Source organism: Alternaria viburni (genome assembly GCF_023758015.1).
Source record: "Alternaria viburni strain BMP 2772 chromosome Unknown scaffold_12, whole genome shotgun sequence".
Lineage (NCBI taxonomy): Eukaryota > Fungi > Ascomycota > Dothideomycetes > Pleosporales > Pleosporaceae > Alternaria > Alternaria viburni.
This window is the reverse complement of record NW_026055781.1, coordinates 740283-756382: the sequence shown is the minus strand read 5'-3', so window position 1 is coordinate 756382 and position 16100 is coordinate 740283. Positions and strand designations below refer to the sequence as shown.

The window sequence follows — 16100 nt, the reverse complement described above, 5'->3', positions numbered from 1 at the left end:
CTTCGTCAGCTCAAGGAATCTGGTATTGGGTTTTGCAATGCACAATCTTCTCTCGCGGGCTACATCAAAGCTATCGCAATCATGCCGTATACCAGAATACAAGCTCAAGCACCAGCCCGGACCGCGTTTTGAGTCAAAGGAGTACTCTTTTGCTTCCTCCTGCGGGCTGAAGGAATACGTGTGGAAGTTGTGGACTATCACGAGGATGCTGCAAGAGCTACACCCGACTACCAGGAACCGATTGCACGCACTGCAGAATGACAAGCCTTAGCCATTCTGTTTGTGGTGCCGACGCGGTCGCTACCTTACGACATACTCGCCAAGTGGGAGAACTCCGTGCTTCCGATGCCAACTGACTCACTTCAAGTCGTCATGCTCAACCCTTCCTCAGAACTTCATCTCCGATCTTGCATAGCCGTGCCGCCCCATGCTACGCTTGTCCTTCTACAAAAGAACGTGTTCTGACAGAGACAAAATCCTTCGCGAATGCATTCCGCCCAAGTTGGCGTCTCATGGAAAAGATTACTAGTCCGCACATCGGCGAGAGCATTGTACACCCGACAAATTCCAAGGTCACTAGCAAAAACGGCGAAGTGCGCAAGAACGGCCCAGAATCCTCCCCTCGCAGGTACTGGGCGTTCTACCAATAGCGCGGTCGCGGCACGTGCTAGCGTCGTGTTAGGCGTACCTAGGATCTGAGCCTGAGATGAGTAATTGCGGAGGATTTGCATGACTGCAGACGCCCAAGGTTTGCAATTCCATGAAGATCATCGCAACGCTCATATTCCGAGCCACTGTCAACGCCTCATTTCAAAACGGCCTGAAACGTCGAGAGACCTTGGACTGGGTACAGACGCGGCTCGCTAGGAGCCTCTTGATCAGCAAGCTGCCGGAAGTCATCATCCTCGGCAAGAGCTCGCAACGTGCTTGGCTGAAAATCTGGTACTAGTGAGCCAGTCTTTGCCCTTTTGTATCTTGCATCATTGCGAAACTTAGTTGGGGACCAATCATAGCGGACGTCCACGAAAGACATCTTTACGGCTCCCACGCGCTCAATAGTTGGCTAGACTTTCCACTACCCTTGTGGATGGAGGGAGTTAGCTCCACTCCTGTATCGTTCAATTTTGTCACTTGTCATTTGTCCAGACGGAATTTTCGAGGATGGCGGAGGCATGTCCGAAGAGATCAGGTCTCGCTGCGGCTGTTGGTGGCACCAGCCTTAGATCGATCTTGTGCGGCACAGCTAGCAATACGATTCCGAAGCCAGGGGTAGACGAGGTTTCAACGAAGCTTCGGCGACCCTTCTGGCAATCCCTGGCGCAGCGAGACGCCTCTCTTCATGGGGCAACGAGCTTTGGATGCCCCGAACTTCACCTCTAGCGGAACGGCGTACCATCCACTCAAATGATGTGTCTCGGGCCGTGCGGCCTAAAGGTAGTCTGCGTACGTACACTGCACGCAGGGTTATCGCAGGTGGAGCTAGATAGCCCGGAAAGACATGACCGATGGACCCCAGATGGCAATTACGAATATGTGGCTGGTAGGCGAATGCTCTTTTGCTTTTCCCGTTACGTTCGGCGCCTTGTTCATGCAACGCCGAACGTACCCATGCACGGCTCGTTCTTTGGGCTGAACACTGGCGGCTGATACGAGATGACTTTGCATCTAGCATCCGCGTGGTTTGGGCAGATTCTGTTTCGTGCACTATCTGGGCTGTCGAGACGTTCACACGCATACCAATTTTGGAGTCAGTTGGGGGAGATACCGCTCCTCGCATAGCCAACGCTTAGATCATACATGCATGCAAGCAGCACGAGGCAGCTATCCAAGTATGGACTAGATACCCGAGAAAGATCAACCCGCACGATGCTCGGCTAGCAGTAGTGTGGCATGCAGCTGTGCCAGCAGGCACAATCTGCACGCTGCAGTCACAATGATCAGCTAAAAGGAAGCTGCCGGCAATCAAAATGATATTCATCGGTGCTATGTCTTGCTAAACTGTGTAGCGTACAACAGTTTCCCGGGAATAGGTTTCGGCCCACAGCACCGACCGTATGTTTTCCCCCTATGCACGCACACTTTCACGTGGAATGGCAGGTGTCATCTAGGATATCCCTAGAACAACCTGGGGCGCTGCCATACAGCTCTTGGCACTAAGCCCGGCGAAGGCGAGAGCCTAAACCTTATTCCGGGCCTTTCGAGCGCCCATTACAACCTTAGAGCTATGACGCGACGCGATTCGCCTGGTCGCGCCTCCTTGACTCGATGCTCATGCGGGCTAGAGCAGACGGACGGCCTGGCTTACCACGGTATTTGGAGCGGGCCACAGATAGTCTCTAGTCAGGGCTCTCGAGTGCACTGTAAAGAAGCCTCGTTGACCCGCTCGTTGGTCTCTTTGATTCCCCCAGCATTCGTTCATTTTTACCATCTTTGTCATGGCTCCAGCAAAAGAGACATCGGTTGATCTGTGCAAGCGGGTCAACGCACAGGGAAACACCATCGCAATCCGCATGCTCGAATACCTGAGCACAGCAAAGACACCTATTCATGGCTTTGAGCCACTTGCCAGAGAGTTCATCGAACTTTGTCAGGTGTTATGGTCCATTGAGGCCGGAGTCACGGAAGCTTCAAAAACACGAAGTGGATTTCCCGTCGAGGTATCTCAAGAACTTGACAGAAGGGTCCGCCAAGTCAACGAAGAGTTCTCTGTTTTGGCCCAAATGGTCAACAAGTGTACGTTTCCCCAAATCTTGGATTGTCTGCTTCTATTACCCTCGCTTGCATGGTTGTTGCGGACCGTTGCTAACAGCATTACTTGCTACAGTTGTCGACAAGGAGAACCACAAAGGCGGCTTTGGCATGAAGTTCCGAATGATGTTCGCCGACACAGATGTCGAGAAAATGCGCCACACACTGTCACGAAGTCGTGACTCCCTCAAAGTCAGCTCTGCTATGTTCAGGTGGACACTAGGCGACGCGCGAGCCGATGCTTCCATGGGCATTGGATATGCCGGACTGATTGCCGCGTTGGAGCGACTGAACCCAAGCAAAGCTTCCAGCCTTCCACCTCTACACCCAGCGCCGACATCCGATCTTCCACCGACCCCACCTACAAAAGCTCCGAGCAATCATGGAGACCACCCCCTCTTACCACCTTCACATCCGTCACACCGTATGGACAGACCGTCACTGAACGAACTTCGCCATGAGGAAGGACACTCGTATGACAGTCACAGTTCAAATTTCAGGCACGAGGACACTGGCCTCTCGCCAGGAATCGTTGATCTTCACAAGAACTGGCGCGCACCAGCCAGCGCTCGTTCCAGTGAATCAACCAGGGACACAATGTACCATCAGAATGTTCGGTATCACGAGGATCCGGTGTACGAGGATGTCGCATCTCACTCCTCTACCCGGTCGCCCACCATGGAAGAGAAGTTGCACAGTCTCAATGTCAGCGAGCGCTACATGGACGATCATCACTCTTCATCCAAAGTGGATTCTGCCATCACATCGCCGCACTGGGCGCCACGCCAAAGTGGGGGCTCCAAGAATGTTGGTGGCAAGGCAGCACTCTTCAACGCTGTCGAACAGAGGAGGCACCGGATGCTCGAGCAGCTCCTTGACGGCGGTGCTAAAGCAGAACCTCACATGGAGTCAGCAATGCTTCGCGTCGCTGCCCAAAATCAAGACGTGGAGAGTATCACGCTGCTTCTACGATATGGTGCGGATGCGAACGGTTTCGACCGCGAAGGTGTCACACCCTTGTTCGCCGCCACTCGTGCCCAATGTCTCGAATGCGCGAAGACACTACTAAAGCATGGCGCTGATCCTAACCTGTCCGCCGGCCCCGATTCCGAATCACCTCTAGCGCTGGCTGCGTCTCAGAACTCTATTGATCTCGTTCAATTGTACCTCGCCAATGGCGGCGATGCTGGCTTCATTATGGAAAATGGTTCTACGGCACTCGTATCAGCCATGAACAAGACCACTTCGCCCAAGTGTGTTGAAATGCTCCTGAGCGCGGATGGCGATGCCAACGCAAAGAATGGAGAAGGTACAACGGCCCTCTTCCAGGCTATTCAGGCGAACCGTGTAGATCTCATGACTGTGTTGCTCGACCACGGAGCGAATCCCAACCTTCCGGGTCCTAAGCACCCGCTCTGGCCATCCACCTACAAGCCAAAAGCTCTTCAGCTGCTGCTTTCTCGCGGTGCTGACACCAAGAAGACACCAGGTGTCATGGAATTGGCTTCTAGTCTTAAGAAGCTGGATTCCATCAAGATCCTCATGGAAGCTGGTGTATCACCCAACCTGCGGAAAGACGGAGTCTACACACCACTATGCTCAGCTATTCGTGACAACAGCCCGGAGATCGTCACTTATCTGCTAGAGCATGGCGCAGACCCTAACTTCAACGCTGCGGAGTACCCGGCCTTCAAGTGTATCACACACAAGCGCACGCATTTCCTCCCGCAACTGGTTGCCGCTGGCGCAGACCTTAACAAGCCCAAGGGTATTATCGAAACGGCTGTCAAGTTTAACGACAAGGACGCGATGATTTACCTGCTCGATCAGGGTGTCAACCCCAACGACCGCACACCAGATGGCTGCACACCGCTTACCACCGCCATCAACGACGATCACGGCGAGCTTGTCGATATCCTTCTCTCTCGCGGCGCAGACCCAGCCATCCGTGGCAAGGATTGGCCTCTATGCATGGCTGTCAAGCGCCCCACCATTCTCAAGAAACTCCTTGCCGCAACCCCCAACCCACGTGCCTTCCGTGGTGTCGTCGAGATGGCTGTTGTAGCCAATCAACTCGAAAGCATCAAGCTTCTCCTCGCAGCAGGCGTCAGCGTCGAAGACAAGAACTGCGGTGTCTTCTCTCCACTCACAACGGCCATTCGCGAAGAACGCAAGGTCATTGTTCGCTACCTTCTCGACGTCGCGAATGCCGACCCCAACGCCCCTGGCGAGCACTTGCCCATTGTCAAAGCCCTCCGCCGCTACTCAGGCGACACAGAGATCATCCAGATGTTGCTCACACGCGGCGCGGACATCAACAAGATGCACCGCGGCTGGAATGCTATTCTGCAAGCCGTCGAGAACGGCGATGCTGAGATCCTCAAGCTTCTGATCGACATGGGTGGCACCGTCGACCTTCAACTACTCGACGAATCCGGCCGCGCCGTTATTGACATTGTCACTGAGAGGGGCTGGGAAGAGGGCCTTGCGCTCCTCTTCCCGAATGCGTCCAGCAGTCCGAAGGCCAACGTCTCAAAGGCCAGGTAGTAGGTAATCCACCACTGCTTTCTCCCTCTTGTTACTTTGCGGCAGGAAGAGAGCTGACTAGCCGCAATAGTAACAAGAAGAGTTTCTCAATCTCTGACTGGCGCTGGATGAGCATCGAGCTTGAGAAGGGAGATCTGAAGAGTAGTGATGACGACGACGACGTTCCGGACGATTGCAGTCAAGCTTCCAGTGAGCTGTTACACGCATAACGGAAGGGTCCGTATTACCACTTGCCTTTTCTTTCTCGTCATGGAAGTAATGCTGGTTGGGAGGCTTGGGCATGGTTGCATTGGCGTTCTCGGTATACCACCTGTCATTTAGCATCCTTTTCTTTGGTTTTACACGACACGGAGCGCACTTGACTACTCAATCGGTAGTAATCTTCTTGTTTACTGGAACTGCGCTTTTGTGTATCATTCGTCTCAATACAGTTATACATACTTTACATTCACATGATCATTTTTCCTTCTTGATACTCACATCGACCTTTCCAACTATTGCGTTCACCCACTCAATACCCCTCTTCTACACACCATATCATAATCAAAACCACGCTTCGGTCCGAATATCTCCTCACTCAGGCAGCCCTAGTCTGAACTTATTGCCCTGCATTGAACAAAATCCTTTAGTCCGCCACACTCGCTTTGCTCACACCCTCATCTCTGTACCCACATTCCAGGCCCTCGGTACACACGAAACCTTATCATTAGTCCCAAACGCGGGAGTTGAGGCTTGATAGACTAAAAGCTTTTGAGCTCGTGACTACACACAAGTACCAGAATGCGTTATCTTAGTATAGGCCTAGAAACGTAGGCAGAACTCAATCGGCGATCGCATTTGCGCCACACCCGTCGCGGGTCGTCGTCCAAAGTACTAAGATGCTTAGTGGGGAAATCAGCTGCGGATGATGCGCAAACCTTAATTGACTCTCACCCGGTCGGGAGTCGGCACAGGGACATATGGGTTAACCTTGTCCGCGATCACGGAATGGGGTATGCTCAACGAGGGTGTTCCCTCTAGACTTTGCCTCGCCTTGCCGTGTGGTGCTTACGGAAAACTCACATCCATGCCCCTCACATCATGCACGCTGATCGTCAACAAGATTGATACAAGCGAGGAATTCCATTGGACTAAATAACGCATCGTTCTACTTTAGAGGGATGAAGCCATCGCATCTCCAAACAAGAATGGAATAAGACATCCGTGACGAAACCAAAGGGTATAAAAATAAGTGGCTAATGTTTCGCAAAGCCAAGAATGTGAATGAAGATCATGAAGTCGTAGATCGAGATTGTTACTGAACAACTGACCCTTCAACGTATTTTTTGTTGCGTGAAATAGATGGTCAGCGTGGCCTAAATGCAAAGACCCTAACGCTGGAATAGAGAACGAGGGAAACGATCGTTATACATTATGTCGTGAATAGAGCGTCGGAGCGACACGCTCATGCGAATGCTGCAGACGAGGGCGTTGCTTGGTGGCGGACTTGTGATGGTGTTTCAAGCTTTGATCAGCCAAAGCGCTCTACACGCTAGGAAGCCAGAAGGAAAGCAAGAACTGTCCCACAAGACGCGACGTATATTTCGTCTGGTTGTCGGCTGAGATGCTGACCTGCTGCCGTTGTTGCAGGAAATCGACTGGATTGTCATTAGCAAGGCCTCTCTCGCAACATCCAAGTAATGCGATGGTATCGACTTACTGTTCTCCTTGACCAACTGCGCAACTTGTCTCACGAAGTTAACACTGCTCGCATCTCCGAAGCCCGCCTCCTTTTCCCAGTCGTGATCTGCGTCGCGCATTGGGTTATGCTTGCGGTTGTACTTCCATCGGAATATCTGCTGCACGAAGTGCATCCGCTGATCAATCTCACGACACGCGATATCCGCCTGGCTCTGCGCGTCTCTCAGGTCTAAGCGCTCTGTAGTAGCCTTGGTAGACATGACTAGGTGAATGGTCTTTTGCTGGTCTTCAAGCGCCATGCACATACCTAGCACCGCGACAAAAGCGGCAAGCCATTTATCGCAGCCCTTGGAAGATTTGAAGATTTGCTGAAGCTTGTTCAGAACAGTAGTCTGAATTGAGCGTTGCAGACGAGAGAAGAAGTATTTGAGCTGTCGGTTGGTCATGCGCGGCGATGTGTAGTTCTCGACGTAAGAGTTGTGACCGCTGTACGAGTGCATGCGTGACAGTGTTGCGGCTTTCGTTTCCTCGGCGATGGTGAGTGTGTGTGACATGATGAACGTGACCACGATAAGGCGGAAGATTTCACGGAGTAGCTTTGCCTCGTCGTCCGACTTTGGCTTCACGCGCGTCATCAGCTTGAAGAGCTTCTGTTGGAAGTCATTGTCATCTTCCATCCAGCAAAGCTCGCCAAAGGCGTCGAGGTGATGGTCGACGATCTCGGTGATATACCTGTCGTACTTCTTCTCTTCGTTGTGGTTGATGTGCACCATGCCTAGTGCTGGGCTTTGCTTCTGGATAGCGACTCTCGTGTGTGTGACAGGATCTGTCTTGTACTGGATTTGCACTAGCAACGCGTCGCCACGAGGGATGAACTCGTACACCTTCACTGGCATCCGAGGCATGTTGTCTTGGCCGCATGTCATCATGACGGTTAATTCGACACTTCCCCATTGTTGGATGTACTGAGTCACAAAATGCGTGAGGTTTGCGTCCTCATGCATTTGCGTAACCAGAGAAGGAAGGAAGTATGGCGACAAATCGATGAGCTTCAGCCGATTACATCCAAGGCCGCAATCAGCATTCGGTCGCTGAGATCGCTTGAAGCAACGCTCGCAGATATCGCCCGGCCCACACTTGTCCCTCTGCAAAACACAATGCCAGCATGCCACAATCTTACGCATATCATGCGCTGCTTTGGCAACAGTCGGCTCGAGATGAGTGCCCAACGCTCTGCCACCAGACTTTGCTGCCAGTGCTTTCTGTGCTGCACTCTGCGATGACTCTGGCTCAGGAGATGCATCGAAACTCAGTTCAGGTACAGCGCTGACTGCGGAATAGTCCATCTTGATAGAAGGTTGGTGTGGTTGCTGTAGCTGCGGCAGTTGTTGCAGATGGGTGTATTGCTGTGTCTGATACTGGTCGAAGATCATCTCAGAGTCGGAATGTTGATAAGATGAGTATACGCCATCGGAGCTCCCCGGACTGGGTGCGGAAGGGCTAACTTCTGGCTGATACGGAGACCTTGGGTGGTAGCCCGTCGATGAGGCCGTCGATGGTGGGGCGGGAAATTGGTTGCTGGTGATGTAAGTATCCGTGAAGAGACTAGATGATGCGTTGTAGTTGACAAAGTTTTGCTGATCGGGTGGTGGTGATGCGCGCGTGAACTGCATCTCTATGGACTGATGAGTCGGAAGTTGTGTTCTTGGCACATGGTCGAACGGGCGATGAGGAAGATTTTGGCCTTGGGTGAAGTATAGTTCACCTTGGAATGATGTCGTGGGTTCGCTAGGTGAGATCAGGGAGGAAGGGTCTGTATATTGCGCTGCCCACGAGTCCACATCCACCAGATAGTCCGAGTAATTGATAGGATCGCTCGCAGGGTCGAAAACGACATGGCCGGATCGAGGGACCATCGAGGACCGCGAAGGTGCTTGTCCATTCCAAGGGTCATGGCGAGGTGGCTGGGTAGTATAGTTCTGATTGTACATGTTGGTTTGAGGATGTGCCGGTGCTACGTGGTGTGATGGTTGGGTCTGCATAGTATACTGCTGTTGATACCGCTGCGTCTCAGCCATTGTAGCGTTAAACGCCGCCTGGACTGCTATGCGGGTGTCAGCGGATATGGCTGAGCTATGTCAAGATGACAAACCTTGATCGCTGAACAACATGCCAGAATCCACCCCGGGTATGGAGTGGTGTGAGCCGTGGGATGACATGGTATTGCCGTTATGGTGGTAGCTAGGCGTGTAATCGATCATGTCTCCCTCAAATGATGAGCCTTCTGGTGTCCTTACAGACGTGGGAGAGGTCGAAGAGCTGTCAATCTCCCATTGCATATACTCGGGTGGCTGGTCTTGGGGCAGTTCCGGTTGTTGCGGCAGACCGCGGCTCACAGGCGGTGGGGTCGCAAGCGGGCCAGGCGAGAGTCCAGTATGGTTGATCAGGGAATCTGTTGGTGTTTTCGACCGCCGGCTGTCATATTGACCATAGACAAATGCATGCGGATCGATGAAAAGCGGCTGGTCCTGGTAGGTCTGGTAGTGCTGTGAGTATGTCGACATGATGCGCAAGTGGCGGCCGGGGCCAGACAGAAGTTAGGGTCTTCCTAGACCTTGCGCATCAGACGGCTATGAGAATCCTGTTGTGGGATGATGACCCAGCGCTCGAGCCACGGACTGGAGATGGTGAAGACGGGAAGACAACGGCTCGTACCCGGGCAGAACAGCGATGCGCAACAGGGAACGGCACGCGCGAAGGGTCTGACCAGAATGGGGGACGTCCAACACTACTCGAGGAGGACGCGCAAGAAGAATCTGTCTCAGAGCGGCTGATTGTCAGAAGTTCAGATGGCGATTAGTCTGGTGGCATTCCCGCCCATCTTACGCTGCCCCGCGAGGACCGGTGAAGGACAACCGGCAAATGCAAGCTATTGGCTTAGCTGCATGCATCCGCACAGCTTTTAGATCGCACCAAACCACAACCAACATTCGCGCTGCCTTCGCGCTGCGCTGCAAATCACCGATGGTTTGAGGTCGAGATTCTGTCGTCAAAGTGGCTGGTCGCGGCCCATTTTGCACGTTTTGGTCGCGATTTTTGCTCGTCGCGGGAGCCATGTCCTGAAACACATGGAGTCGTCCCCAGCCGCCTCGATGTGCCTCAGGCATGACTTATGCAATGCACAGCCTGCGCCTTGTTCGCTAAGCCATACCTCATCAAATGCAGCCTTGGGGGGACGAATGAAGGTCGCACTGAAGGGGACGGCTGGTTGAGCAACTGCAAATTACGATCTAGTGCGGCTCTGCGATGTTGACCGGTAGACGAGCTGCCAGCTCATGCTGCGGGCAGTGACATATGTGCGGGTGCGCAACCCAATCGTTTCCCTCCGGCAATAGGTCATACCGTTGTTTCCACCCGGTTGCGCGCATCCATGGGATGTGAGCGTTCTGTGTAAGAGGGCTTGTCGAATGCCAGCGCACACTGGCGGACGGTAAGGTAAGCCGGATCATGTGGCGGCTGTCGCGCGTCATGTGTCGCTCGACGTCGTTGGCTTGCGTCTCTGGCAGAAGTGCGCTATGTGAAAGACGGAGGGGTGGCAGCAGTGTGAAGCCAGAGCTGGCACGAAGAACGTCTTTGATCATCGTTCAGGCTTGCTGCTTTGCGCGCGCTCGTAGACCTGGCAGGCGCCATCGTGTCCTGCCTCCAATCGACCTGGGCAGACACTATGCCCACTCCAGCCTAGGGCGCAGCACTGTGAGGAGCACGATTTTCGTACAGCCGGGTTTGGCCACGAGACAGCACCACCGCGCCTACTGTGGCGCAGTTTGATTCTTATCGTCGTTACGTTCAATCTGACCTTCCGACTAGTTGTGCACCTTGCTCGGATCCCACAGTGAGTTCGAGCGACCGCGGTGTGCAACCGGCGCCACTTGCCGGGTGGCTGCTGCTTCACTTATTCTGTTCGAGACAATCGACAAGGCGCTTGAAAAGCGCTCAACCCAGGAAACCCTCGGTCGACGGTGCTACCACATTGCATTGTGTGACGTCATGGGAGTATGCTGCTGGGTAACAGGGCAATTGGTAAGCAGGAGAGACACTGGATATGAATCTTCGCGACAACGTGCAAATGTTCAAGCACACTCTAATCTTGTGGAAAGTCATGACATACAGCACAGGCCGGGCCATGTCGCACCTAGTTGCCACGAGGCTGTGCATATCGCAGCAGCTCCTCATCCTTCATCAACCGATCGTGGCATCCTTTTTCCAAACACACGCATACCTCGATACCTTCGTCAACAGCATTCGCCTTGACGCCGGCCCTGCTCGGGTACACGAAAACATAGCCTTCGAATTGAGGATCGGGAAAGCGAATGGCTCTCGCGACACCGAAACCAAAATCATGTTTCTGGTACACATTCATGCCTTGCCAACTCGTACCTGCCAGGTCCATGCCTAGGAAGGAACTCATGTTGATGTTGATCCACCGCCTATCGTTGAGCCCCGCGATCCACTCGGGAAGCTCAGCGACGTATTGCGGAGTGATTGTCTTGATCGAGTTCCGCACTCTTTGCGCAATGCTGGGAAGGTTGTCTTCAGCAAGAAGTTCAGATATCTTGATCGGCTCGGTGCGAGGAAGCGCAACCGCATTGCCCATCATCGTTTCCGGCAGAGGCGGGTCCAACACCTTTCGTGTATTGAGTGCATGAACTAGGATGACCTCCTTGCCAAGATCAGGGTGGAGAAGCTCAAGCTTGGACCGTGTGATACTCTTCCAGAGGATGGACATGATTGCATCGTAAGTCGAGATCCAACTGTCTCCTGTCTTTGTCATGGCTCGAGACTTGAGTTCTTCCGTCTTACTCTTAGGAAAATGCCACATTCGAATAGCCAACTCGGGCATCTTGAAGTCGGCTGGCGGTGGAGGAGGCGGACCCCCGCCATCCTTAAGTACGGGGAACTTGTGGTCGAGTTCCTTCCACCGCGCAGCATCTGGCTTCTTTGCACTGAGACGCGATCGGTCCATCGTTTCCTTGGGGACTACCTGGAAGGAAGTTCCATTGGCCACCGCTGCAGAGTTCTGCGCCCAAGTGGTAAGGAAGCCGTCGCATCCCGGGCCGTCGGAACAGTTGTGATGGATAGCAACACCGAGGACGAGACCGCCTTTGATGAAATTTATCTGAAACGTAGAAATGAGGAGATCGTCTTCCTGATTGTCCCCAAGCGGCGAGAACAGTTGTTTCTCTGTCACCGCCTTGGGCAACAACCTGTGTCCCTTGAACGTCGCGGCTGGGAAATCGGTCCTATCCAGCTCTTCAAACGAAGGAAACGTTTCCTCCAGGTTCTGCACAAACAGACTGACTTCGCTGTCCTTTTTCTTCGTCACCCACAGCCGTCCATTGTCCGCGTCCATCTTCAAGCCGCCGGCGAGAATTGGGAACTGGCTCAATGTGACTTCGAGACCCTTGGCCATGCTATCCACGACCTTGGCCTTTTCAACATGTGGCGCGAGCTGGAACACCTCCACTATCTGCACATAGATCTTCGGCATGGTGTGGTCCATATCGGAGAGAGCGAAGTCCTCCTCTGCAGGAACGCTCTCCCAACCTGCTGGGCGGATCCTAAGCTCTTTCGCGGACATGCTGCTTGCTGGGGTAAAACGTGGTTGAGGCCGAGAAGCTCCAGAAAAATGCAATGAATAAGAGACAGAAGGATTTCGCTTAAAACCACGACCCTTGAGGACGGAGAATTTCAGCAGCTGATCATGTCAAAGCCCCGACGTTGCGCGCCTTGCACTGTGGAGATGGCAAGGTTCATTTTAACCAGTGCGCCAATCATGAACTGTTTGTGAGGCGTTACTTCGGTCGGAAAACCTGCAGTTCTACATCCGATAAAGTGCCGTTCCTGACTCACTCTTGTACGGTCTCGCCAGGACAGTCTAATCACTCGCAGGAAGCATGGTGAGTGCGTGCGGAATCTAGGCGCGGCAAGCGGCAACGGCGCGGCGCGAGCTTGAATGAAAGCATATCTCACCTCATGCAGACTTCCGTGGAGTCCAACCCCAGATTTTGACTAGGGAAATGCACAATACTTCCGAAGTATTCGCGTTCCACTACCCACATACCATTTGCGCATACATAAGGAGACAAGTATAAAGTCTACTTCTAGTTGATCAGGACACAACAGCGCATTACAGTCAAGCCTAAGGGTAGCTCGCGGACTGCCTATAACGTAAGTCGCGATAGGGAGATAACATCAGTCTGGAAGAACACCGTGGTAATGCCACCGCTTATCACACTGCGTCACGCCGCACGTTCGTGCCCAAAGCGGTCTCCTCATCAGGACCGAATGTCGCTACCGCATGTTTGGACCGTTGGCAACCCACACCCGATACTCGTCCTAGTAACGAGTCGCGAACTTCAACGACATAGGGCCGACTTCATGACAAGGATCGGGAGCGCTTCTTCATGCCGACTCACGCACCGTTTCATTGGGCACATGCTGCAAAAATCAAATGGTTCCTGCGTCGCGTATAGCGACACATACCTTTCCCCGTTTTGTAAGGGGTTACTCTTTACTCACTCGCAGCACTTCGACTTATTGCGGCCGGACGAAACACTCGCGATCTTTTGGTATTTGTTGAGAAGAAGTGCATACCGTTTGGAGTTTTCACGTACTGTTCACTGCCCACTATGGAGTTCGTCCGAAGAGCCGGAGATAATGTGAATTTGGTGGTGTACGATAATATTCAGCCCATCGTTTGGATCACCACAGTTCCATTCTTCATAATGGGCTTGATATCATCTGCTATCCGGCTTTACACTCGAGCTTTTATACGAAAGCCTTTTGGTACAGACGACTGGTTCATGCTGGTTGGAACTGTGAGTGTTAAACCTACCCTGTTTCTGAGCCGCGCTGTGACTGACCCAGAGACAGATTTTGTTCATCGGGCAGCAGTATATCGCTTGGATGTGGACCATCTTAGGCGGTGGACTGTAAGTTTGACACTTTCTGGAGGGAAGTTTTCCAACTGTTTTTCTAGGCACGTTACCGACCCTCGTGTTAAGCCTGAAAACCTCAAGAAAATCAGCACTGTACGTTATGGCAGTCTTACGTGCAGTGCGCGCTTTCATTCGCTTGGTCATACATATTAACACATAAGGCAGTATCTCTTCGCAGAAGAGTTCTACTATCTTCTTCTACAGTTCTTCATAAAGATGTCGTTCCTCTTCTTCTATCGCCGCACACTCGAGGTCACACCAGGTTTTAGGATCGCGGTAATAACCACTATGATCCTGGTCGGCTTGCAGACGGGCGGCACATGGATTTTCTACGGCCTGCAATGTATCCCCATCCAAGCCTTTTTCACTCCAGAACTTTATCCGAACGCTGTCTGCATTTCCTCTGGTCTATCATACTACTTGCCCTCCGTTGCTGTAAGTCGCTCGTCACCTGTCAGACTAATCTCCACTGACAATATGCAGAACGTCTTCATGGACGTAGTGATTTACCTCCTCCCGATCTACCCTCTGTGGAACGTACAAACTACGGTCCGCCGCCGAATCGGTCTGATGTGCGTCTTTACCCTTGGAGGCTGCACGATTATGATTTCGCTTCTTCGCTTCATCGTCCTGTGGCAACTCGCAAACACGAAAGATGTGTCGTACATCTTCGGCTCCGTCACAATCGTCACTTCTATCGAATTCGCGGTAGCGATCATCACCGCCAATATGCCTGGAATGTACGGCTTCTACCGTGCAAGGGTATCGAGAAAAGAGCAGAGTTCCACTGAGGGATACCACTTTGGCATTGCTACCCCTGGATCCAAGGGCCGTTCTTTAGGGAACGCTAGTCGTGTGACAAAGGGTAGCAAACTGAGCACTCATGGCGAGGAAGATGATGTAAGAACAGGGAGCCAGGACGAGCTGTACCCAATGAGCAATCTCGGCGAGAGCGAAGAGGAGCAGAATATACGCGTCACTACGAAGGTCATAGTCGAAGGGGAAGATCCCAAGAGATTGCCCAGGAGTAGTCTCAGGAGCCTCAGAAAGGGACATTGATGCTGGCGATCATGGTCCCTTCTCAACCACGTGTAGCGAGCTGAGAGGCAGGATGGTGGCAGTGATTATGGCTATGCATTATACCCAAACATGCGAAGATGTACACGCTTGTGGATTGGTAGCAAGCTTACTCTAGCATTGTTCAGCGTTGGCGCCTGGGGCGTTCTTTTTAAATTTAACACAGAGAACCAGCATACATAGCGAATGGCGTTTATTTGCTCGGAAAAGACTTGCCACAGAATGTCAGATATGGCTTCTGACGCGGAGCCTTCGACGGAGTCGATGTCCGAAGTTCGCGCTAGATCATCGGCGTCGAGAACTCCGCACTGCGTGTCAGCAGTCCTTCACATATCCGATACGAGTAATCCAGTGTCGCTCATCGCTCAATCTTTACCTGTACTCAATCAGCCTGTTCACGCAGAAATCAGCGAACACCTCCAGAGCGGATTCTAATGAATGCACCTGATGACTGCCCAGGTGAGCGTTCTGCAACTTGTGTGGCTGGTGACATTCTTTCACTCCGAATATTCCGTGTCATTAGCTGTTTCCAGTAAAAATCATGTACATCACCAGTAGGCTTCCGCTTATCAGCAACCTCATCCAATGGCGAGAGAGACTATGGGGCGTGAAGCGATGTGATCTAGACCTACTTGGGATTAGCAAGCTGCGGGGCCGTTTCGCCGGAACATTGAAGAATTACTCCGACGAGGTTCTGCTTCTGTATGTAGGAGATACGTGAGTTTAGGTGCGGAACAGTTCTTTCGCACTAATCTTACACTATTCGGAGAATCATCTAGTATGCTGCGAAGGAACGGGAAGCCCAGGTTGGTGAATTCGACAGTCAGATACCCACGGGTGGCTAATCGTGACGCGCAGGTCGTGCGAACCATGTCGCATATCGAAAATCAAGTGCGACCATGCCACGCCCACATGCTCAAAGTGCCAGATTCGTGGGATGACAGAACAGTGCTTTTACCATCCTAACCCAATGACGAAGCCTGCTGGCACTCCTCGCAAGAAACCAGAGCCGCGTCGTCGCCGGTTGGATGCGCAGGCTACAAATCCGTC

General features: G+C 52.6%; 4 protein-coding genes across 4 annotated transcripts; 2 read left to right on the top strand and 2 right to left on the bottom strand.

Moving 5' to 3' along the window:
• Positions 1–2435: 2435 nt before the first annotated feature.
• J4E79_006301 (uncharacterized protein) lies at positions 2436–5295 on the top strand (the record flags this gene model as incomplete). Its single annotated transcript, XM_049355172.1, has 2 exons — positions 2436–2733; positions 2825–5295. 2 exons carry the CDS (start codon positions 2436–2438, stop codon positions 5293–5295), a joined length of 2769 nt encoding a protein of 922 aa, XP_049210568.1.
• A 1524-nt stretch (positions 5296–6819) lies between these two features.
• J4E79_006300 (uncharacterized protein) lies at positions 6820–9539 on the bottom strand (the record flags this gene model as incomplete). The annotated part of the gene is made up of 3 exons (XM_049355171.1): positions 6820–6932; positions 6995–8989; positions 9128–9539. 3 exons carry the CDS (start codon positions 9537–9539, stop codon positions 6820–6822), a joined length of 2520 nt encoding a protein of 839 aa, XP_049210567.1.
• Positions 9540–11167: 1628 nt separating this feature from the next.
• J4E79_006299 (uncharacterized protein) lies at positions 11168–12613 on the bottom strand (the record flags this gene model as incomplete). The annotated part of the gene is made up of 1 exon (XM_049355170.1): positions 11168–12613. One exon carries the CDS (start codon positions 12611–12613, stop codon positions 11168–11170), a length of 1446 nt encoding a protein of 481 aa, XP_049210566.1.
• Positions 12614–13760: 1147 nt separating this feature from the next.
• Positions 13761–15032, top strand: J4E79_006298 (uncharacterized protein; the record flags this gene model as incomplete). The annotated part of the gene is made up of 5 exons (XM_049355169.1): positions 13761–13853; positions 13909–13967; positions 14015–14066; positions 14139–14408; positions 14457–15032. 5 exons carry the CDS (start codon positions 13761–13763, stop codon positions 15030–15032), a joined length of 1050 nt encoding a protein of 349 aa, XP_049210565.1.
• Between the last annotated feature and the right edge of the window lie 1068 nt (positions 15033–16100).